Below are 24,266 nucleotides of genomic sequence, written 5' to 3'. Positions count from 1 at the left end.
TTGGGCCACCTGGCTCATTGCGAACTGTGTGAAGACCATTTCTTCCTAACAAAGACCGTAATTAATTTGCCAGAATTGTACATAATTATGTCCTAACGTTGTGCAATGTAACAGCAATATTTAGAGTTAGGGATGCCACCCGTTCGATAAAATGCGGAATGGTTCCGTATTTCACTGAAAGAATAAACATTTTGTTTTCGTAATGATAGTTTCCGGATTTGACCATATTAATGACCCATGGCTCGTATTTCTGTGTGTTCTTTTTAGAATTACGCCTATGATTTGATAGAGCAGTCTGACTGAGCGGTGGTAGGCAGCAGCAGGCTCGTAAGCATTCATTCAAACAGCACTTTCCTGCATTTGCCAGCAACTCCTGAGATTGGCAATAATAATAATAGTCAAAGGTATATGAAATACAAATGCTATAGAGAGAAAGAGTCGTATAAAAACTACAATAAAATAGGTAAACTTTTCTACTATGGGTGACTGTAGATTGACAGGCTAGTGATTTTGCTGTTCGTTGGCTGAGCAAAAGTAAATGTGGAGAGTTGTATCTTCTAAGTCCACATCCGAAATCGGTAAGAAGGACCACACATCGTTGCATCCTCGACTTGCATCTTCTGTTAATATAATTTACCATAACCGAAATGTGATTTCTCATGTCTGGTAAATTTAAAATGTTGCCTGTTAAATGTCCGGAAACCCTGGTATGTGTACGTGAGTGCATTTGTGTGTGTTATTGACCCATTTTCATTTATTGTACTTAACCCACTTTTATAGCATTGATATCAAGTTAGCCAAACACTCAATTTTAGATGTAAATCAATGATTTACATTTTTCTGTATGGTTTTATCTAATGCTTTACTTGATGGATAATTGTTGTGAATAGATCATATTGGATTTATTGTGTTGAATGCATTTTGAGATCCAACCCTTGTATCTTTAGTCTTTTCCTCCAGTTCATCGGGTAGACAGACAGTGGTTAGAAGGCGAAACTACGAGGCATACATCAATAACATGCAAACTTGTCCTGCACAGAATTAATAAGTTAGTCATCCACATCCACCCATTTATACTGGAAAAATAAGGTATTCAGCAGCAATGTTCCCGCTAATTGTTTTCGGCACTGAGCAAATTTCAGATCTGCTGAGCAAAACTTGAACATTGGGAAAAATCTGTGCAACTTCCGGCGTGCATTTAGTGCGAGTCTGTACCCACTTTAATTTACTGTTTTAAGTGGCCAAGTAGGCTACTGTGGCTATTTGATCATAATGTGGCCTACCATTTAAAAAAAATAAAACAAATAAGGAAAATGCATCATGTAACATTTTAACATGGAAGTAGCAGTTCTATCATTCAGCCTATAGTAGCAGCCAATGTGTGGTGTTCATTGTAGGCCTACAGTGGCTTGTGAAATTATTCATATTTTGGAGGTTTGTAATTATTTGATTTACATAACATACTTACCACTTTGAAGATGCAAAATATTATTTATTGTGAAACAAACAAGAAATAAGGTTAAAAAAAGAGAACTTTAGCGTGCTTAACTATTCACCCCCCCAAAGTCAATACTTTGTAGAGCCACCTTTTGCGGCAATTACAGCTGCAAGTCTCTTGGGGTATGTCTCTATAAGCTTGGCACGTCTAGCCACTGGGATTTTTGCCCGATCTTCAAGGCAAAACTGCTCTAGCTCCTTCAAGTTGGATGGGTTCCGCTGGTATACAGCAATGTTTAAGTCATACCACATATTGTCAATTGGATTGAGGTCTTGGATTTGACTAGGCCATTCCAAGACATTTAAATGTTTCCCCTTAAACCACTCGAGTATTGCTTTAACGGTATGCTTAGGGTCATTGTCCTGCTGGGAGGTGAACTTACCAGTCTCAAATCTCATGAAGACTGAAACATGTTTTTCTCCAGAATTTCCCTGTATTTAGCGCCATCCATCATTCCTTCAATTCTGACCAGTTTCCCAGTCCCTGCCAATGGGGAAAAACATCCCCACAGCATGATGCTGCCACCACAATGCTTCACTGTGGGGGATGGTGTTCTCAGGGTGATGAGGTGTTGGGTTTGCACCAGACATAGTGTTTTCCTTGATGGCCAAAAAGCTACATTTTAGTCTCATCTGACCAGAGTACCTTCTTCCATATGTCTTTTGGCGAACACACAACACGTTTGCTTTTTTTTCTTCTGGCCACTCTTCCGTAAAGCCCAGCTCTGTGGAGTGAACGCCTTAAAGTGGTCCTATGGACAGACACTCCAATCTCCGCTGTGGAGCTTTGCAGCTTCTTCAGGGTTATCTTTGGTCTCTTTGTTGCTTCTCTGATTAATGCCTTCCTTGCCTGGTCTGTGAGTTGATGGGCGGCCCTTTCTTGGCAGGTTTGTTGTTGTGCCATATTCTTTCCATTTTATAAAATAATGGAATTAATGGTGCAAGTTTTTAATCTTATTAAGAATACAGTGGCAAGAAAAAGTATGTGAATCCTTTGGAATTATCTGGATTTCTGCATATATTGGTCATAAAATTGGATCTGATCTTCATCGAAGTCACAACAACATACACACAGTCTGCTTAAACTAATAACACACAAACTATTGTATTTTTCTTGTCTATATTGAACACAATTTAAACATTCACAGTGTAGGTTGTAAAAAGTATGTGAACCCCTAGGCTAATGATTTCTTCTAAAGCTAATTGGTTTCAGGAGTTGGCTGACCTGGAGTACAATCATTTAGACAAGATTGGAGATGTTGGTTAGAGCTGTCCTGCCCTATAAAAACACTTACAAAATTTGAGTTTGCTATTCTCAAGAAACATTGCATGATGTGAACCATGCCTCGAACAAAATAGACCTCAGAAGACCCCAAGAATAAGAATCGTTGACTTGCATAAAGCTGGAAAGGGTTACAAAAGTATATCTAAAAGCCTTGATGTTCGTCAGTCCACGGTAAGACAAATTGTCTATGAATGGAGAAAGTTCTCCCTAGGAGTGGCCATCCTGTATAGATGACTGCAAGAGCACAGCGCAGAATGCTCAATGAGGTGTAATTAAGAAGAATCCTAGAGTGTCAGCTAAAGACTTACATAAATCTCTGGAACATGCTAACATCTCTGTTGACGAGTCTACGATGCGTAAAACACATTAAACAAGAATGGTGTTCATGGGAGGACACCACGGAAGAAGCCACTGCTGTCCAAAAAAAACATTGCTGCACGTCTGAAGTTCGCAAAGAGCATCTGGATGTTCCACAGTGCTACTGGCAAAATATTCTGTGGACTGATTAAACTAAATTTGAGTTGTTTGGAGGGAAAAAAAGGCACCGCACAGCACACCAACATCCAAACCTCCTCCCAACTGTAAAGTATGGTGAGGGGACTATCAGGGTTTGGAGCTGCTATGCTGCCTCTGGGCCTGAACAGGTTGCTATCATCGACGGAAAAAACTTGGGAATTCATTTATCAAAACATTTTGCAGGAGGATGGGTTGGGTGATGCCACAGGACAAAAACCCAAAACACAGAAGTAAATCAGCAACCGAATGGCTTCAACAGAAGAAAATACGCCTACTGGAGTGGCCCAGTCAGTGTCCTGACCTCAACCCGATATTAATTAGTTTGTGGAATTAGTTTGACACCCCTGGTCTGTAGCCTAAGCCAAGGCATAGGCTATTCTCAATCACAGCTTTATAATAGAACAAACAATAATATTTTTTTCCTGTTTTGGGGCAAATTAAGCAAGTATCAAGTTCTGAAGACAGTGGACTACTTTATCCAGGCAATGCTGTCATAAGTAGTGATCCACCGATATCCAATATTTTCCTAAAACCTGGGACAGATATTTACAATTTTAGCAGACTTTTTAAGCATTCTAGTACAGTTATAGTTAACACATACACATGGACGCAACAATATAAGGCACTGCATCTCAGTGCAAGAGGCGTCACTACAGTCCCTGGTTCGAATCCAGGCTGTATCACATCTGGCCGTGATTGGGAGTCCCATAGGGTGGCGCACAATTGGCCCAGCGTCGTCCAGGTTTGGCCGGGGTAGCTGTCATTGTAAATAAGAATTTATTCTTAACTGACTTGCCTAGTTAAATAAAGGTTACACACACCACACTGACCAGTAAAACATTAATCAAAAGCTATTTCTTTCACTTGCTGTGCTGTTTCGTTGTTCATTTGTTCAGTCGTTTCATTCTCAACCAGGATTTCTCATACTATGGAACGCCGTTTGGGTCTTTGTCAAATAAGCTTGTTGACCAATCAGGACCTGTATATGACTGCATCATATAATAATAATTTAAAGTGTTTTTTTTTTTACATGGTGTAATCAATGTGTAATAACTATATTTCATTGATATGTATGCTATGATGCTGGTAAAGTTGTCTCGCACACCTACAGTGCTGGTCATATAAAAAAAAAAGCTAGTTAGCTCATGGATGCAAACACTGTTCTTCCCCAAAAACATAGCAAAAACGACATCTGTTTCAGTAGCTATATAGTTAGCTAGCTAACTATATAGCTAGGTGTCATCTAAAATAACCCTAATTTATAAGACAATTCTTATTTGATTAATGGTGGTCGGACTCATCTATGTGAAGCTAGCCACAAAAAGGATTAGATACAATAGTAGACTTTGCAGTTAGCTTTCAGAATAAATGTAAGTCATCGACAGTGACACAAATAGTAGAATTATGCCATAATTGAATAGATCATGCTAAATGAGGTTGTAATGTTAGAAAATTAACAAAAGACAATTTTGTTAATTTAACAAATCTAAAATCACACTGGATGTATTATACTTTAGAATTGCATTGGGGGCATACTTATTTCACTGTACAACCTTACCTATAGATTGTGGATCAAGGACATGGGGTATCAGTCTACTCAGTGACACCCAGAGAACATTAGCATCGTAGCTCTTATTGTGGGTCTCTGAAACAACAATTGAGCCACATATGTCAACCTATGTGTATTGAACACTATTCCAGAGGAAAAACAATACTACGTGGATGTTTTGGAGTCTGATAACTCTGGGTATTGAGTAGACTGATACCCCATTTCATTGATTTTCAATCCTTAGCTAAAGCTGTACAGTGCAATATGAATGTCAATACACACAATAGGCTGACTGGGGAGATGATTTCACACACTCACAGTCCCGCGATAAGAGCTACAACGCTAATATTTGCGTAAACTCTGCAGAGTTAGATTCTGTGGGTGTCACCGAGTAGACCGATACCCCATTACATTGCTTCACATTCCAACCGTGTTTAACATTTTATCTAGTCTATATATGGCATGATTCCACCTATTGTAACCTTTTGTATCACTTTCAAGAGGTACTTTTGAAGGCAAACCGCAAAATCCACTATTGTGCCTAATCCTTATTGTGGCTAGCTTCACAACACAACCCGGTCCGGTCGAGCCTCACTAGCCAGATGAAGCTACCGGGCTGCTTATAATGTTAGCTTTGGGCAACAGGGTTAATTATCTGGCTAGCTATTTATTTTCATGAACTGAAGTTCAATTTCAATAGGCGAACAACAAGTGGCTACCTAGCTAATACTTACTCACAAGGATTCCTAAATCATTGCTAAGAATAATGAAAATGACTGCAGTTTCTACTGGTCATTGTTTTTAGGCTGGCTGTATTGGTGATAGCTAGGTACCAAGCTAAAGCTAGCTACCCCCGAAGTTGTGGTCAAACAAATAATGCTTTATTACCAATGCGGTATTGTAAACACATCGTTCGTGATTGGTTTTTGCAAATTCAGAACACACACCATTCTATAAAAGAACTGTGTTATTTGACGTTGCAAATTAAAAGCTTATTTAACGCGTCAAATAGTGTTATTTGACGTGTATCTTTGACATGCAAAGACTCAAACGGCATTCCATAGTATGTTGTGACGCTAATAGCAGTGACGCTATTACTGTGTAACTTCGGTAGGGCGACGTGTACCGGTGCTTAACCAGTCGGCGAAAGCCAACATCACCCATGACAGAGAACGGTTGATTGTCAAGGGCAATGAATTCCATTATCTTGGCTTTAATGGACTTTGCCTTTTGAGTTGTCTCGCTGAAATGTTCTTACTCTTTCAAATGGCTGCTCGACTTGTTGACTGCTCGATCCACACAGCAGTCATTGTGGGCTAGATTAGGAATGCTGTTTTTGCACGTGTAGCGCAAAATGTTACGTGGCGTCATTGCCTCATGTACCTGAGTTATGTAGGTATGCACGTCGGCTTTAACATCGGTTTTGCAAATCGGCGTTAAACTAAACATCGGGCCGATACCGATGTTGGCATTTTTAGCTAATATCGACAGATTCCGATATGTTCACCGATATATTGTGCATCCCTAGTCATTCCTCATCAGACAGTCACTGCTCTATCACAGTGCGCCAGACAGACAAACACACAAACCTGCTCCACGCTGAAGCTCCTCCACCAGAAATAAATATTTGAAAAGATTTGCCTGCACTTAGCCTCTGCCCAGGCTTTCAACAACATTATCTTTCGTCATGATTTGTCCAGCTGCATTTGATTTTGCGCTATAGCCCAACTGTTGTCTTTAGCTGAGTTAAAACTGCGATATGTAACTTTCTGGGTGACCCGACCAAATTCACATACAAATCTGAGTTATAGATCTGTCATTCTCATTGAAAGCAAGTCTAAGAAGCGGTAGATCTGTTCTATGTGCGCTATTTCTATGCTTCTCGTTCTTAAGTTTAGTTTTCCATCGTTTACTTTTGGTTTTGTACACCAGCTTCAAACAGCTGAAAATGCAATATTTTTGTTTATGGAAAAGATATTTCACAGCAGTTTAGATGGTACAATGACTCACTATATTTGCTTGTTTTGTCTTACAAACTGAAATTAGGCAAACTATTTTTATTTTCGCAACCATGAAATGGCGGCTAGATTTCTGCATGGTGCATATAAAAAAAAAAAAATCTAACATTTTAAATACTTTTTGGGGGGTGATGGCATATCACAATGTTTTATGGCCACATAATCCCCATAGGACAAAGGTTGACATCGCCCATCCCTAGTGAACAGTATGAGCTCTCACTGTGCCCCTCTCTCACTTCAGCCCCACATCCAGATGCCGACCACCCCTTCCTCGTACGCCCACCCACCAGCATGCCTGCCCTCTTCCTCCTCCATACCACCCACCCCCCACTATTTCCCGTACCCCTCCCCACCATGCTCCCCAGGCCCTGGGGTGAAGGGGGTTGGCAGGGCCGGGGGGGTTACCCTGCGCTCTCCGGCCACCCGTCACCTCACCCACCTGGACCCCTGGAGGAGACACAGTTGGGAGCCCGGAGCTATCGTTACGGTGCAGCAGAAGGGGATGGAACCCAGCGACAACCGCAGGTAAGGGGCGCAATAAACACACAATTATTTTCGGGAATCTTTATGTTAATATTTTATCCATTTACAATACAATATTTTCAAAAAATATCTATTATACAGAAACGATGGAAATGTTTACATTTTTTTCTGTTAAGAGTCCCCAATCCCACCACACAACTACAATATAGCTTTAATAGACACTCTTATCCACACACTCTTAAATCACATGTTCACACCCAAATATACAGTCAAATCTATCAGCATCCGTGTATGATTTATTTGAAAACCGTATTCATGTGGACCTCAGGCAGTCCCTCCAGAATTTAGCAGGGATTATTTCTGATATTTGCCTGCAAAAATGCTTGATTTGCTGCAGCAATTCTGACATTGTGCGTGGCATTGTGCATTTTGTCCAATTTGGCGCAAAAATGCGCTGACGAGGCAACGTTTGACGTGTGACTTGGTTGAACCATGCTGTTCGGTAAATGTACAGTGATTGGTTGAAATTGCAAGCCCTCTTTTTGTACTGCTTGATTTTGCTAAATTGTTTGCAATCACGAAATCCCGGAAGGACTGCTCACTGGCAGTTAACCCCCCACTCACACTCTTTTTCACTCTCTCTCTCTCTCTCTTTCACAAAATTCATAGGAAGCTTTAAAGGAAAACTCCACCCACAAACTATCTTTTGGCATTTATTTAATTAGTCCATTGTTGACGTAGTCAAAAAAGGTTTTGCTTGTCAGCAATCAAGTTTTCAAGTTAGGTAGCTTTCAAAATACAGAAATCATCCCCTCATGATGACAGTTTGGGGACGATGTCAACAATGGACTAATGAAACAAATGCCAAAAGATAGTTATTGGGTAGAATTTTCCTTAAATGCCTTTTTAGTTGTTGAGACTGTCTCCACATCTCTTAAAAATGCCTCCTTTTCACCTCGTCACATGATTTACCTGACAATAACACATTTCCAGTGGGTGGTAGGTACAAGGTAAATCATATTTGGCACAAGCCTTGGTGAAAGCTTGGTGATATGACTGGTAAGGGTTGGTTTATCCCACAACGGCCCTGTCTTGGGAAGATAATTGGGAGTGTTCAGTGTGTCCAGATTCACAGACATACAGTGCCTTAGGGAAGGAATTCATACCCCTCGACTTTTACCAGATTTTAAGTTTCAGCCGTATTCTAAAATGGATTAAATATTTTTTTCTTCATCAATCAACACCCAATACCCCATAATGACAAAGCATATAAATATATGTTTAGAATTTTTTGCAAATGTATTAAAATAAAAAAAACGATGTTACATTTACAGAAGTATTCAGACCCTTTACTCAGTACTTTGTTGAACCACCTTTGGCAGTGATTACAGCCTCTAGTCTTCTTGGGAATGACGGTACAAGCTTGACACACCTGTATTTGGGGAGTTTTTCTTTGCAGATCCTCCCAAGCTCTGTCAGGTTGGATGGGGAATGTCGCTTAACAGCTATTTTTAGGTCTCTCCAGAGATGTTTGATCGGTTTCAAGTCCGTGCTCTGGCTGGGCCACTTAAGGACATTCAGAGACTTGTCCCGAAGCTACTTCTGTGTTGTCTTGGCTGTGTGCTTAGGGTTGTAGTCCTGTTGGAAGGTGAACCTTCACCCCAGTCTGAGATCCTGAGCTTTCTGGAACAGGTTTTCATCAAGGACCTCTGTACTTTCTCCGTTCATCTTTCCCTCTGTCCTGAACATGCTTCACTGTAGGGATGGTGCCAGGATTACTCCAGACTTGACACTTGGCATTCAGGCCAAAGAGTTCAGTCTTGGTTTCATCAGACCAGAGAATCTTGTTTCTCATGGTCTGCGAGTCCTTGAGGTGCCTTTTAGCAAACTCTAAGCGGACTGTCATGTGCTTTTTACTGAGGAGTAGCTTCCGTATGGCCACTCTACCATAAAGGCCCGATTGGTGGTGTGCTGCAGAGATGGTTGTTCTTCTGGAAGGTTCTCCCATCTCCACAGAAGAACTCTGGAGCTCTGTCAAAGTGACCATCGGGTTCTTCCCTGACCAAGGCCCTTCTCCCCTGATTGCTCAATTTGGCCGGGCAGCCAGCTCTATGGAGAGTGTTGGTGATTCCAAACTTCTTCCATTTAAGAATGATGGAGGCCACTGTGTTCTTGGGCACCTTCAATGTTGCAGACCGTTTTTGTTACCCTTCCTCAGATCTGTGCCTTGACGCAATCCTGTTTCGGAGCTCTACAGACAATTCCTTCGACCTCATTGCTTGGATTTTTGTTCTGACATGCACTGTCAACTGTGGACCTTTTTTTATAGACAGATTTGTGCCTTTCCACAGGTGGACTCCATTCAAGTTGTAGAAAAATCTCAAGGATGATCAATGGAAACAGGATGCACCTGAGCTCAATTTCAAGTCTCATAGCGAAGGGTCTGAATACTTATGTAAATAAGGTATTTCTGTTTTTTATTTTTAAAACATTTTCAAAAAGTAGTTAAAAAAAACAGTTTTCACTTTGTCATTATGGGTTATTGGGACAAGGAAGATTTTGTATTTAATCCATTTTAGAATAAGGCTGTAACGTAACAAAATTGGAATGGGTCTGAATACTTTCTGAATGCACTGTATGAGCGCATGCATTCCAACTCACACTATTATGGGCACTCTGCCTCTTTCTTGCATGCACACACACACCGCCCAGAGAGTAGCCATTGTTGGACAACATCTCTTCCCCTCTCCTCACACACAGAAAACACCACGACAGGTCCAGTTAGACAGTGTTACAACCATAACACACACATACCTCCTTGCCTTGACACGTATCAGGAGTTACGGAGACAACCTCTCATCTGCAACTATAGTCATTGTGAACTAGTGAATGGTAGTGTGTATAAGTGTTCGGAGACTTTCTTTACAGAAGAGAGAGACCCTTCCACTTCTATGTTGGTTACTTTTTGCAGACTTTCCCTTTCTTCTCTCTACTTCTATTCTGCAAATGTATCAGGATAATATATTGGGAAATGTGATGTCTGTATGTGTTTTTGGAGGATTTCTATATGTGTAAACTGACAATGCCTTTCTTAATTGCTCCTGAGGGGATAAATAAAGTTCAACTGAACTGAATCTTCCCTTAGTGTGAGTCTGGAGAACCTGGACCCCGAGGAGATGGAGAAGGTTCTGGGTGTGGCGCTGGATGTCCGGCGAGGGGGGAGGGATCATCGGAGGAACCCCATTACCCAGGAGGGCTCCCTGTCCTCCCTCACAGAGGAAGAGGCAGGGTCTGACGTGCAGCACTACTCCATATTGGAGGTGAGCCTGTACAATCAGGGTTGTGTGACTCATGTCACTCATTCTGAATTGAAATGCATGTATTGAGAAAACCATAGGGACTTTTAATGCTATGAAAGTTGTGGGATGAGCAAAATGTAATGTTTTTTGTTGTTGTAATATTAATGTACAATACCGTTCAAAAGTTTGGGGATCACTTAGAAATGTCCTTGTTTTTGAAAGAAAAGCAATTGTTTTCATCCATTTAAAATAACATCAAATTAATCAGAAATAGAGTGCAGACCTTGTTAATGTTGTAAATGATTATTGTAGCTGGAAATGGCAGATTTTTTATGGAATATCTACCGAGGCGAACAGAGGAAGTGCAAATCAATCCCAGAACAACAGCAATGGACTTTGTGACGATGCTGGAGGAAACGGGTACAAAAATATCCATATCCACAGTAAAACGAGTCCTATATCGACATAACCTGAAAGGCTGCTCAGCAAGGAAGAAGCCACTGCTCCAAAACCACCATAAAAAAGCCAGACTACAGTTTGCAACTGCACATAGGGACAAAGATCGTACTTTTTGGAGAAATGCCCTCGGGTCTGATGAAACAAATAGAGCTGTTTGGCCAATAACCATCATTATGTTTGGAGGAAAAAAGGGGAGGCTTGCAAGCCGAAGAACACCATCCCAACCGTGAAACACGGGGGTGGCAGCATCATGTTGTGGGGGTGCTTTACTGCAGGAGGGACTAGTGCACTTCACAAAATAGATGGCATCATGAGGAGGGGAAATTATGTGGATATATTGAAGCAACATCAAGACATCAGTCAGGAAGTTAAAGCTTGGTCGCAAGTGGGTCTTCTACATGGACAATGACCCCAAGCATACTACCAAAGTTGTGGGAAATTGGCTTAAGGACAACAAAGTCAAGGTATTGGAGTGGCCATCACAAAGCCCTGACCTCAATCCTATAGAAAATTTGTGGGCAGAACTGAAAAAGCATGTGTGAGCAAGGAGGCCTACAAACCTGACTCCATTTCACCAGCTTTGTCAGGAGGAAATGAAAAGTTTGACCCAAGTGAAACAATTTAAAAGCAATGCTACCAAATACTAATTGAGATTATGTAAACTTCTGACCCACTGGGAGTGTGATGAAAAAGATAAAAGCTGAAGTAAATCATTCTCTCTACTATTATTCTGACATTTCACATTCTTAAAATAAAGTGGTGATCCTAACTGACCTAAGAGAGAATTTTTAATACGATTAAATGTCAGGAATTGTGAAAAACTGAGTTTAAATGTATTTGGCTAAGGTGTATGTAAACTTCCAACTTGAACTGTATATGTCAAAATAAAGATGTTTTGCTCCAACTTGTTGTTGGGTTACAGGAGCAGTGCAATGCTCATTTTGTGTAACTGTGTGTAAAACAGGAGCAGTCGAACCAGCTGCAGGGTTGCAGTGCATCGGCCCCGACCCTCAGTGTGGCGCGTCACAGAAACCTTCAAAGCACGGCCCCCCGACCACGCTCCGACTGCTACGGTAATCCTACGCTGCACGCCTGGTTTGTGTTCATTATGTACCAAACGAAGAAAAGGGGGTGGGCCTACCTGGAACTGTCCAATAAGAAACACAGATTTTTCTTTCCTTTTGCAAAACATTTAATAGTGTTCTGTTGTGTGCCCTAATGAACACAACCTGTGGTCAGACACAAGTTCACAGCGTTAAAGGGGTCACATGGGCTGCCTGCGGTCATATTCTGTATCCCTTCCCCCTAAAGTGTATACTCGTTTCTCCCGTATTTCTTACATCTGTCTGTCCATTCCTTTTTAAATTCAGTCCATGAAGGGGACTGTATACTTTGTGGAGAAGGGTAGAGAATTGGAACGCAGCCAAGGAATGTTACCTGAAGAGCTAAAGTAGCTGATTCCAATGTTTTCTGGGCAGAGTGTATCCTTGTAGTCATCTCTAGATTTGAGTAAGTCTATAAACTCCTGACTCTTCCCAAACGCTGCTCTGCCACTGCAGAGGGTCTTTCTTGCCTTTATGTGGTCTGTAACGTATCTAGACTGTGTCATTGTGCCTTGTTTTTGTTTACACTAGTTGAATAATTTTGTAAATGTTATGTGGGTATATTTAATTATTATAATTGGGTATTGTAATTTTCACTAAGTGCATGCCTGTTTTTGTTTGTCAATGATTGTCAGTTTGTGCACGTGTGTTTGTCAGGATTGTTACTCGGTGTGTGTGTGTTTTGTGTTTCACTGTTTGTGTGTACTGTGTTTCACTGTTTGTGTGTACTGTGTTTCAGTTTGTGTGCATGCTTCAGTCTTTATTTCTCATTGTTTGGCTCTGTCTTTTGTCTCTCAGTATGTGATTCTTAAGGGTTTGTTTGTGTGTGTGCCCCTGCCACTGTGTGTGTGTGTGTGCCTCCATCTGTGTGTGTGTGCAGCAGTGCGGAAGCGCTCTTCCTGTGTTTGTTCTGTCGCTAGCCCCAGTCCCAGGTTCACAGCAGACCCTCCATTTCTACTGCTAACTCTCCCATCTCTCCGCTCTTGCTCTGTACTAGTCTCCTCCACTTCAATTCCTGCTCAGATGACCAACTTGGTTTTACTATAATATCTTCCATCATTCTCTTCCTATCCCTCTCTTCTAACCTGTGTTCTCAAACTCAGTAGCCTATAGGCTATCTGTGCCTCTCACTCTCATAACAACTTACTCTTTGTGCTTGGCAAGTTTTTTTTCTTGGTTAAAGATAGCACTGCAACCCTTGAATGAGAATCAGGTGATTGGGACATTAACCTACTTTGTGTGTTTAAAAAAAATATTTTGTTTATTTATTTATTTTCTGCCTTGTTCTAGGCATAGCTGTTATTGAGAAGTTCAGCCAGAGTAATACGCTTTGGAGAGTGTTTAGGAAGGTGTGCTGAATGTCTTCTGATCTGTGCATTCCAGAGACTTTACCCTACCGTCAACTTGGAGCATCCACGCAGAGGTGAGTTGCCTTTCTCCCAATTTTCCCTTTTGTGCAAAGGAGGCCGCCATTTTGGATCTATTTCCTTTAGCAAACCGCCGTCTCAATTCTGAGCATGTTTTGTCTCGCGCATTGCAGTCTCCATTCTGGCTCTGTATCCTGTTCTCACGGAAGCCACGGTGATTTTTATAGTTGTGTCCGATGTTATTAAATTACCATTTACAATCAATCCTAAAAGCAGACTGCAGTGATAATATGGCATTCCTCTCTTTCTCCACTTTTCTCCCTATCTCTCTTCTTTGTCATTTTATCAAATAATATTTCTTCCTATAATCCTCTCTAAATCGTTCCCGTCTTCTGTCCCTCTCTCCTCTGTAATTCTTCTCTTTGCCAACCTCCGTCCTCTCATCCTCTCACAAACTTTCACGGTTTCTCTATTTTTTTTTTTTGGTCAAACTTTCCTGTCCTTTCCCCTCCTCTCTTTTAATGTTATCCTTCTCTTCTCCTGCAGTGTGGATAGTGACCTGGGTCTGCTGCTCTGGGGGAGAGAGGGAAGCTGGACAGAGGTAGAGAGAGACGAGGCCCGGGAGGAGAGGACAGGCAGCCCTTTAGAGCGCACCTTCAGTTTCCTACGCAAGATGGCCGGCAACCGCAAGGTAGGAGAAGCCTACTTTCTGCAGTAGAGTCAATCATATTTTTATTGACATTGATGGATATCAATGAAGGAGAGACCTTTAGAGGAGAAACAGTGTAGAAGATCGGGATTCCATCCCTCGCAGACATGGGATCGCATATGTGCCATTGGTGGCGGCCTTAACCGCCCGACCAACCCACAGCACACATTATCTAAAACCTGTTATACATATAAGGTCACTTCCTAATAGGGTAATATCATTATGATACCACACTGTATAGTAGTGCTGATCATATTGAATTGTGTGCCCGTAGACTTGCTACCAAGGTAATGGTAGAGGAGACAGTGAGTCAGAAACAAATTGACCTTTGAACAAGGTGTGTTGACTCATGACTTAAATGGAATGGCGACCAATAAACATACTACATGTCAATAAATATGTCTGCATATATTTGTTTGTTGTCATTAGTTGGTGATATCGGAATAATCTTGTCCCATAAGTAGCCATTAGTTGTGATAACTGCATAATTGTCTAGTATAGTCAACCTATAGGCTTAGAGACCTAGGAGGTTGTGTACTTATCACACAACAGAGTGCATACTTCATGATTATTGGCTTCTGTTGGTTACAGTGGACTTTGTGCATGGTCTTTAAATATGTAGTATACTGTGAAAGGGACTGGTCATTCTCTTGCAATGACTGACCACTTATATTGAGTAACAATACTTGCGAAACATTACAATGGAAACAATGTTTTTTTAATGGATTGGCACTCAAATCATTTCAATTATACTGTTTATTACATATTCAATACTTATGTTGATATTTTTTGTGTGTTTCAAATCCCTGAAATTCCCTGAGATATTAATTGTACTTCACTATGTGCTATTGGGAGTGTGTATATACCAATTATGTCCATTAGAGGGCAGAGTAAATCACTTTGTTTTGTTTTGAGCAAAGTAGAGCTTAGCAGTCAGCTTTTCTCTCCCTCCCTCACTGTCAACCCTCCTGCTACCAGTTAGAATCTGGTAGAGGACAGCTAGGTGTTGGTAGCATGGTCCAAAAACTGTTTCTGCTCTCTTGCTAACTCCTACCATTATTGTCATGCCAGCCTTGAACAAACAGATCTAGGCTAGGGATTTTTTTGGCACTGGTGCATTAAGCAGCCCGACAATGCTGAGTCAACCATCAGAGCTTGTACAATCCATAAACTGAAGGGACAATGGCGTTCAACACTAACAGTCTGACTAATTTAGTGTGACTCAAACTTGCTCTTCCCTGTATCAGACAGTTCGCTTGGACTTTATACATCATGTGCACACCCATACATAGGCACACACACTAATGATCTCACACACACACACACACACACACACACACACACACACACACGTCCAACTCTCTTACACCCACACACTCACATGGTCATGGAAGAGTGTTCCAGGAAATTTATGGCAGTGTTCCCGCATATACTGACTGGAGGCAATGAGAACATACCATTGGCAACACACTGTAACACATGTCACATGGGAGTCTGGTTGAAAAATCTAACTATGCCTCAACCCCGGAGAATGTTGTATACACTTGATCTACTTTTTAAACAAAGTAGCCTAAGAATACTATCCGCGTCATACTATCCGCTTATTTGGTGTGGTGTGTGTTAGGGCCCCCCCCCCCCCCCCCCCCCTGTGTGTACCCCTCTGTGTACTGATCTTGTCTGATGCTTAAGCACGCTGTTTGATTAAATAATTAAGACACACAAAAGACTCGAGTGAGCCTGAGATCTAGATGGCCTAACCAGAAGAAATAAAACTGCTCCAGATCCCCCTCCTCCCACTGCCGGCCTTTGCAGATTCTGCCCTTATGCTCCTGAAGTTGCTACTAATAGGCTACACCATGGTTCGGCAACCTTTTCCATTTGGAGTGCCAATTTTCTACTGATCTGCGTGCCAGTTATGATTTCCATGTACACATTTTCGTTGAGCAGTTTTCAGTTTCAATTTAATTTATAATAGTCTTTATGTAAAAATTACTGTCGTGGTTCTAAATTCTATCTAAATAAAAATGATACAAATCTTACATTTTCATTGCCAACTATGTAAAAATAGCCTACATAAAGACAACAAATAGAAACATTGCAGCCTGCAGGTAGAACATTTTCTGATTTTAAAAATAAATGTCCTCTAAATCATATTGGCTATGCAAGGCCTGTCTGCAACAAACTTGAAACATTGTATCAACTGTGTCCAGCCTGAAGCTTGTGCTAGCAAATGTGCAACATTGTATAAAATATTCTGGGGCCTCAGTTTCCTGCCCAGTGAGCTCGGGACAGACACAGTTGTAGGCTATTTGTGCAAGGGATGAAGAATTAATCAGTTATTTTATGTTTCCACAGGATCAGAGCATAACATTTTTCCCTTTCATGCCAAGTGGTTATCGGAAGGGAGAGAGCTGGAAATATTTTTCAAATACATCAAACTTTTGTAATTCTCAATGGATTCTAAAAACAGACTTTTTGTTTACTTAGTTTGAGGAGAAGAAAAATCTACTTTTGAGTAGCTTCACAGTTCATTGGAGGTGGTGAGTTAAGACGATCAGACATCCCCAAATGGGCACATTTTATAGGTCTACATTTGTGTGCAGGCCAGGTAGCCTAGGCCTACTTCCAATATACGTATTCAGGTGCGCGTCCTTAACATTTGATAGAAGCGCTCCAAACAAAAGACAATGACTAAATTGACAAAACTCGTAAATGGAATAAAATAAACCAAAACTTATTTCTCACAAGTGTAGCATAGGTTGTTAGCTCTGCAAAAAACCTGTCCACTCCGACAATGAGAACGGTAAACGACTGTAATAATATATTGAATGCATAATCAGATAATACCGTAACCAAACAAACATTGTAAGGTAATGGGGAATTGATAGGCACTAACAATCAAAGAGCAAACAATTCACACAAGGAAGTTATGAAACAATGAATGTGCACGAAATGGCAGGAGAGAGCGCATTCTGGAGAGGGAAGTGCCTTGTGCAGCTTCGCCACACTCCCATCCTTCTTGGACCTTGGCATCCCCGCAGCCTCCTCAATGAGTTAGTCCACTGAGACGGGTGTAAATCAGACGGTGTCTCGTGTGCCATGAACAAAAAAAATATTATATTTGTGACTGCTAGACTAAAAAAAAATCCTGGTCGACCAAAAAATCAACCAGTCATCTAAATGGGGTCAGCCCTTGTGTTTTGACATAGTATTATGAAGGAATGTAAACAGAAGTTCACAATGTGCAAGTGTGAATGTAAGTACATGTAATGTTGCAATGTTTTGCACAGTAATTGAATGTGTGTGTACAGTATTTTCAACTGCTTCAACTCTTTTCAGGAATTCCTGATGTCTATTGATATGGGTTTTGAAGAGAACCGGGAAAGCCGTAATATTTTACTCCGGCATCTGTCTGCTCCCTTAGTGGGGAAAGCTACAAACCAGACTTAAACTGAAATGAAACCTGCCTCCCAGATTTTCATTACATACACTGAAACAACAGAGGAGCGTCCTGTAAGCATGCTCCAATTAGCCGGCCTAGATCATTTCAAGTTAAAACTAAGTTGTAGGCTATAAAAAGCAGTTGAAACTAGTTGCGATGACTTCCTTATGACCTTTTTTTGTGACATTCTGGCCAGGTTGTATAGGTTATTATCAATAAAAGTCACAATCCGTTTCAAAGGACAGCCTCTGGTCTCTGATTCAGGAAGACTTCTACACTAAACTTAGTCACCTCTGACCTCCACTTCAGTTAATCCTCCAAGTGGCAGTTGTGGCAGAAACACCTAACAGGGACCTGGAGGTTCCATGAAAGTCAACTAATAAAGGCTTTATAGAACATTCATGAAGTCTTTATAAGCACTACATATATTTTGCTTCAAGACAAATACCCATGGATCAGTCAGTCAAATCAATAATAACTATTTGCCACACTTAACCTAGTTTCCCATTCCCTCAGTTGCAGTACAGTATTTGAGTAAAAGTAATTTTTAAACCGTTTGAAAACCAACATTTGTGTTTCTTATTGGACCAGGTCCAGGTAATCCATCCTCGGTTTGGTGCCCAATAAACACAACCCAGTCTTTCCTGTAGGCCCCTAACACTTCATAATCATACCCACTTTAGTACAGCAGTAGCCATTTAATGAAACGTATTTGAAAAGCATTGGTAGCTTTATACACAGGGTGTATAGATCTGCTAGCTTTTATAGGGTATGTGTGTGTTTTTGTTTTAAGCGCAAGCCAACATCTGGAACATGCTAATGATTACAAGCCACTGATTATGTCAATTGAGTGTCAGCAATTTTTTTAATTTATTTTATTTTACCTTTATTTAACTAGGCAAGTCAGTTAAGAACAAATTCTTATTTTCAATGACGGCCTAGGAACAGTGGGTTAACTGGCTGTTCAGGGGCAGAACGACAGATTTGTACCTTGTCAGCTCGGTGGTTTGAACTTGCAAACTTCCGGTTACTAGTCCAACGCTCTAACCACTAGGCTACCCTGCCACCCCGAGCCTCGTTTGGAGTCAAATTGTGATACTTGCCTGACTGGTTTTGGAGAACCGTTTTAATGTGTGTGTGCATTCATGCATGTGTGCTTTGTACAAATATCTTGTTGTTAAGGCACAATGCAGGGGACATTTCATGCTGGTCTAATAAGCTAAACACATGCACACAGACATTAACATACAGTATGTAATACAACTACAAATACAATTACCTTCTGCTCCTGTACAACCAATAATATCATCATACTGTTCAGTAGCTGCTGATGTTTGTTTTGAGTTGGACATCTGTAGTAGACGTTCCTTTGTGAAAGGTGTTCACTGTTTATTTGCTTTGTGTAGAAATGTTGAGGTTGAATGTAGGGAGCAGAAATCCCTTGAAGATGTAACACACATCTGTACAACATTTGTTAGGTCTTGAGTGTTTTTTTATCTTCGCTCTTCATGTGTGTCCATGCACAAGTGTGTGTGTGTGCGTGCATGCGTGCGTACATAGTGCCCTCAGAAAGTATTCATACCCCTTGACTTATTCCCCCCCCCAAATTTGTTACAGCCTGAATTCATTTTTTATTTTCGCACCCATCTACACACAGTACTGCATAATGCCAGTGAAAGCATGTTTTTAGGAATTTTTGCAAGTTTATTGAAAATGAAATACAGTTATCTAATTTACATAAGTATTCACACCCCTGAGTCAATACATGTTTGGCAGCGATTAAATAACATTTTATTTGTCACTTGCACCGAAATACGTTTAGACCCTACAGTGAAATGCTTACTTACAAGCCCTTAACCAACAATGCAGTTTTAAGAAAAATACCTAAAGAAAATAAACAAAGTAACAAATAATTAAAGAGGAGCAGTAAAATAACAATAGCGAGGCTATATACAGAGGATACCGGTACAGAGTCAATGTGTGGGGGCACCGGTTAGTCAAGGTAATTGAGGTAATATACACATGTGGGTAGAGTAATTAAAGGGACTTATGCATAGATAATAACAGAGAGTAGTAGCAGTGTAAAAGAGGGGTGTGTCTTTCTGGGTAAATCTCTGAGCTTTGCACACCTGGATTGTACAATATTTGTGAATTATTATTTAAACAATTCTTTAAGCTCTGTCAGGTTGGTTGTTCATTGTTAGAAATCAATTTTCAACTCTTGCCATAGGTTTTCAAGCAGATTGTGTCAAAACTAGGCCACTCAGGAACATTTTAATGTTGTCTTGGTAAGCAACTGTTATTTTGGTGAATTTGTCTCCCAGTTGACAACCCGGTTTTCCTCCAAGAAGCTTGTCAAACTCGTTCCACAGAGTGCTGTGGCCTCTAATTGGGCGGCAGGGTAGCCTAGTGGTTAGAGCGTTGGACTAGTAACTGGAAGGTTGCAAGTTCAAACCCCTGAGCTGACAAGGTACAAATCTGTCGTTCTGCCCCTGAACAGGCAGTTAACCCACTGTTCCTAGGTCGTCATTGAAAATAAGAATTTGTTCTTAACTGACTTGCCTAGTTAAATAAAGGTAAAATAAATCATTAGTGAAAGAACTATTTTTAATTTGAAACTAAAATCCTGCAGACACAATGGAAGGATTTTGCCTGTGGTTAGCTCTTCCGTTTCTTTTATCTTAAAAAAACTCCCTCGTCCTTGCCGATGACAAGCATACCCATAACATGATGCAGCCACCATCATGCTTGAAAATATGAAGAGTGGTAGTCCATGACGTGTTGTTGGATTTGCCCCAAACATAACGCTTTGTATTCAGGACATGAAGTTAATTTATTTTGCCACATATTTAGAAGTTTTACTTTAGTGCCTTATTGCTAAGAAGATGCATGTTTTGGAATATTGTTTATTCTGTAAAGGCTTCCTTTTCACTCTGCCATTTAGGTTGTTTCCCTACAATGTTGTTGATTCATCCTCAGTTTTCTCAGTTTTAAAGTCACCGTTTCCTCTCCGGCAACTGCGTTAGGAAGGATACCTGTGGTCTGTGTGGTGACTGGATCTATTGATACACCATACAAAGTGTAATTAATAACTTCACCATGCTCAAAGGAATTTTCAATGTCTGCTTTTATTTGTACCCATCTACCAATAGGTGCCCTTCTTTGTGAGGCATTGGAAAACCTCCCTGGCCTTTCTGGTTTAATCTGTGTTTGAAATAAAAAATATACACAAATATGTATTTAACTAGGCAAGTCAGTTAAGAACAAATTCTTATTTACAATGATGGCCAAACCCGGACAATGCGGGGACAATTGTGCGCTGCCCTATGGGACTCCCAATCACGGCCGGTTGTGTTACAGCCTGGATTTGTCTGTAGTGACGCATCTAGCACTGAGATGCAGTGCCTTAGCCCGCTGTGCCACTCAGGAGCCCAATTCATTGCTCGACTGAGGGATCTTACAGATAATTGTATGTGTGGGGTACAGAGATGAGGTAGACATTTAACAATCATGTTAAACACTTATAGTCCATCCACCTGTTAAGCACATTTTTACTCCTGGACTTATTTAGGCTTGCTGTAATTGGGGTTGAATACTTATTGAGTCTAGACATTTCAGCTTTTCATTTGTAATTAATTTGTAAAAAAAAAAATCTAAAAACATTATTCAATTTTGACATTATGGGGTATTGTGTGTAGGCCAGTGACACAAAAGCTCCATTTATTATATTTTAAATTCAGGCTGTAACACAACAAAATGTGGAAAAAGTCAAAGGGTGTGAATAATTTCTGAAGGCAGTGTGTGTGTGTCCTTACATATGTGTGTTTGACAGGGGAAAAGTATTGTGTATGAATTCACTATAGGTGAGTATGCAATGTGTGGGTATTTGACAATGTGTGTGTCATAGAGTGAGTCAGTGCACCATCCACTCAAGCAGATGTTTTGTAGGTACAGTCATCCACCCCTCTGCCCCCTCCTCTCTCCTGTAGCCTCCTTCTCCTATCCTCTGTTCTGCCATATTTCTGGATTGCAACAGAGAACAAATGTAAGTATAATTCAAACAAGCTACTCAGAATAACATTGCTCTCTGCTGTTGCTACATTATCACACTATGAAACACATTCAAACAAACACACCTATGTGGTTATTTTGTCCTGGTCTCCCTGTGCTGGGCTGAATACAGGGTTTGTGGGTAAAGTCTCCCAGCACCTGGTCATTATCTCACTGGAGCAGGAGCATATCTGTCCATGGAGACACCTACGCGCTGCTGACTCAAAATACACACACATACTTGCATTGGTTTTCACACAGTCACACCGACACGCGCGCACACACAGGCACACACAGGCACACACAATTCTCCACAAAGCGGTCTGGCTCCGGAGCGGTAACCCACAGCAACGCTTTGGTTTCATGCCGACCAAAATTCACCAGAGCTGTGGAGGGAGAGGACTAATAGAGGCAGCAAAGTCAAACGTGTCACACTGTCACACTGTCAGTGTCTGCCACCACCCATTAACATGTCCTTCAAAATCAAGAGGACCCTTTCCCTCCCACGCAGACTCCCTAAGATGAAGCCTTTTTAAAAGACGACAGTATAGAGCCCATGGGTGAGTGGTAATGCTCCCGTCTCTTGACACGTATGTGTATAACCCCGAAGACTGCCGTTCAATCCCTACGTCCTTCAAGAGGCTGACATACACTGAGTATACAACATGTTAAGAATATCTGTTCTTTCCGTAACATAGACTGACCAGGTGAATCCAGGTGAAGGCTATGATCTCTTATTGATGTCAATTGTTAAATCCATTTCAATCAGTGTAGGTGAAGGGGAGGAGACAAGTTTAAGAATTTTTAAGCCTTAAGACAATTGAGACGGATTGTTTATGTCAATCAAATCAATCAAATTTTTCTTATAAAGCCCTTTTTACATCAGCCGATCTCACAAAGTGCTGTACAGAAACCCAGCCTAAAACCCCAAACAGCAAGCAACGCAGATGTAGAAGCACGGTGGCTAGGAAAAACTCCCTAGAAAGGTCGGAACCTAGGAAGAAATTTACAGAACCAGGCTCTGAGGGGTGACCAGTCCTCTTCTGGCTGTGGGGGTTGGCGATTATAACAATACATGGCCAAGATTTTCTAACGTTCATAGATGACCATCATGGTCAGATAATAATAATCACAGTGGTTGTAGAGGGTGCAACAGGTCAGCACCTCCAGGAGTAAATGTCTGTTGTCTTTTCATAGCCAACCATTCAGAGTTGGAGACAGCAGGTGTGGTAGAGAGAGCGGGTCCAAAACAGCAGGTTTACAAGGTAGCACATGAACAGGTCAGGGTTCCATAGCCGCAAGCAAAATAGTTGAAACTGGAGCAGCAGCATGACCAGGTGGACTGGGGACAACAAGGAGTCATCAGGCCAGGTAGACCTCCGACGATACCTCCGGACAGGGCCAAACGGGCAGGATATAACCCCACCCACATTGCCAAAGCACAGCCCCCACACCACGAGAGGGATATCTTCAACCACCAACCTACTACCCTGAGACAAGGCCGAGTACAGCCCATGAAGATCTCCCCCATGGCACAAACCCTCCAGTGCCTTTCCGTTCACCTTCACACCCCTGGGCCAGACTACACTCAATCATAGGACCTACTGAAGAGCTGAGTTTTCAACAAAGACTTGAAGGTCAAGACCGTGTCTGCGTCTCTCACATGGGTATGCAGACCATTCCATAAAATGGAGCTCTATAGGAGAAAGCGCGGCCTCCAGCTGTTTGCTTAGAAATTATAAGGACAGTAAGGAGGCCTGCGTCTTGTGACAGTAGCGTACGTGTAGGTATGTACAGCAGGACCAAACCGGAAAGAAGGGTAGGAGCAAGCCCATGTAAAGCTTTGTAGGTTCCCAGTAAAACCTTAAAACCGTAGCCTAGTGGTTAGAGCGTTGGACTAGTAACCGGAAAGTTGCAAGTTCAAATCCCCGAGCTGACAAGGTACAAATCTGTCGTTCTGCCTCTGAACAGTTCCTAGGCTGTCATTGAAAATAAGAATTTGATCTTAACTGACTTGCCTAGTTAAATAAAGGTAAAAAAAAAACACACAAAAAAAACCCAGGAAGCTAGTGTAGGGAGGCTAGCACTGGAGTAATATGATCACAGTTTTTGGTTCTAGTCAAGATTCTAGTAGCCGGGTTTAGCACTAATCTGAAGTTTATTAGTGCTTTATCCGGGTAGCCGGAAAGTAGAGCATTGCAGTAGTCTAATCTTGAAGTGACAAAAGCATGGATGAATTTTTCTGCATAATTTTTGGACAGAGATTTACTGATTTTTGCAACATTACAAAGATGGAAAAAAGCTGTCCTGGAAATATTCTTGATATGTTCGTCAAAAGAGATCAGGGTCCAGAGTAATGCCGACGTCCTTCAGTTTTATTTGAGATGACTGTACAACCATCAAGATTAATTGTCAGATCCAACAGAAGATCTCTTTGTTTCTTGGGACCTAGAACTAGCATCTCTGTTTTGTCCAAGTTTAAAAGTAAA

At 41.2% G+C, this 24,266-nt stretch overlaps 1 protein-coding gene across 5 annotated transcripts in view; it reads left to right on the top strand.

The window, feature by feature from the left end:
- LOC110488222 (rho guanine nucleotide exchange factor 2) overlaps window positions 1-24,266 on the top strand; it is a 67,307-nt gene that overhangs the window by 8,339 nt on the left and 34,702 nt on the right. For 3 of the 5 annotated variants that reach the window (XM_036971836.1, XM_036971838.1, XM_036971835.1), the window contains exons 2-6: window positions 7,107-7,390; window positions 10,494-10,668; window positions 12,071-12,179; window positions 13,593-13,632; window positions 14,123-14,267. In XM_036971836.1, the coding sequence (XP_036827731.1) occupies window positions 7,119-7,390; window positions 10,494-10,668; window positions 12,071-12,179; window positions 13,593-13,632; window positions 14,123-14,267 (741 nt within the window). In that variant the 5' untranslated portion in view covers window positions 7,107-7,118. Of the gene's footprint in view, window positions 1-7,106; window positions 7,391-10,493; window positions 10,669-12,070; window positions 12,180-13,127; window positions 13,423-13,592; window positions 13,633-14,122; window positions 14,268-21,753; window positions 21,773-24,266 lie in introns of those variants that run through there. The other 2 variants (XM_036971840.1, XM_036971841.1) reach the window with 2 other exon arrangements.

This window comes from Oncorhynchus mykiss, chromosome 32 (assembly GCF_013265735.2).
Source record: "Oncorhynchus mykiss isolate Arlee chromosome 32, USDA_OmykA_1.1, whole genome shotgun sequence".
NCBI classification, from domain to species: domain Eukaryota; kingdom Metazoa; phylum Chordata; class Actinopteri; order Salmoniformes; family Salmonidae; genus Oncorhynchus; species Oncorhynchus mykiss.
This window is presented reverse-complemented; position numbering and strand designations above follow the sequence as displayed.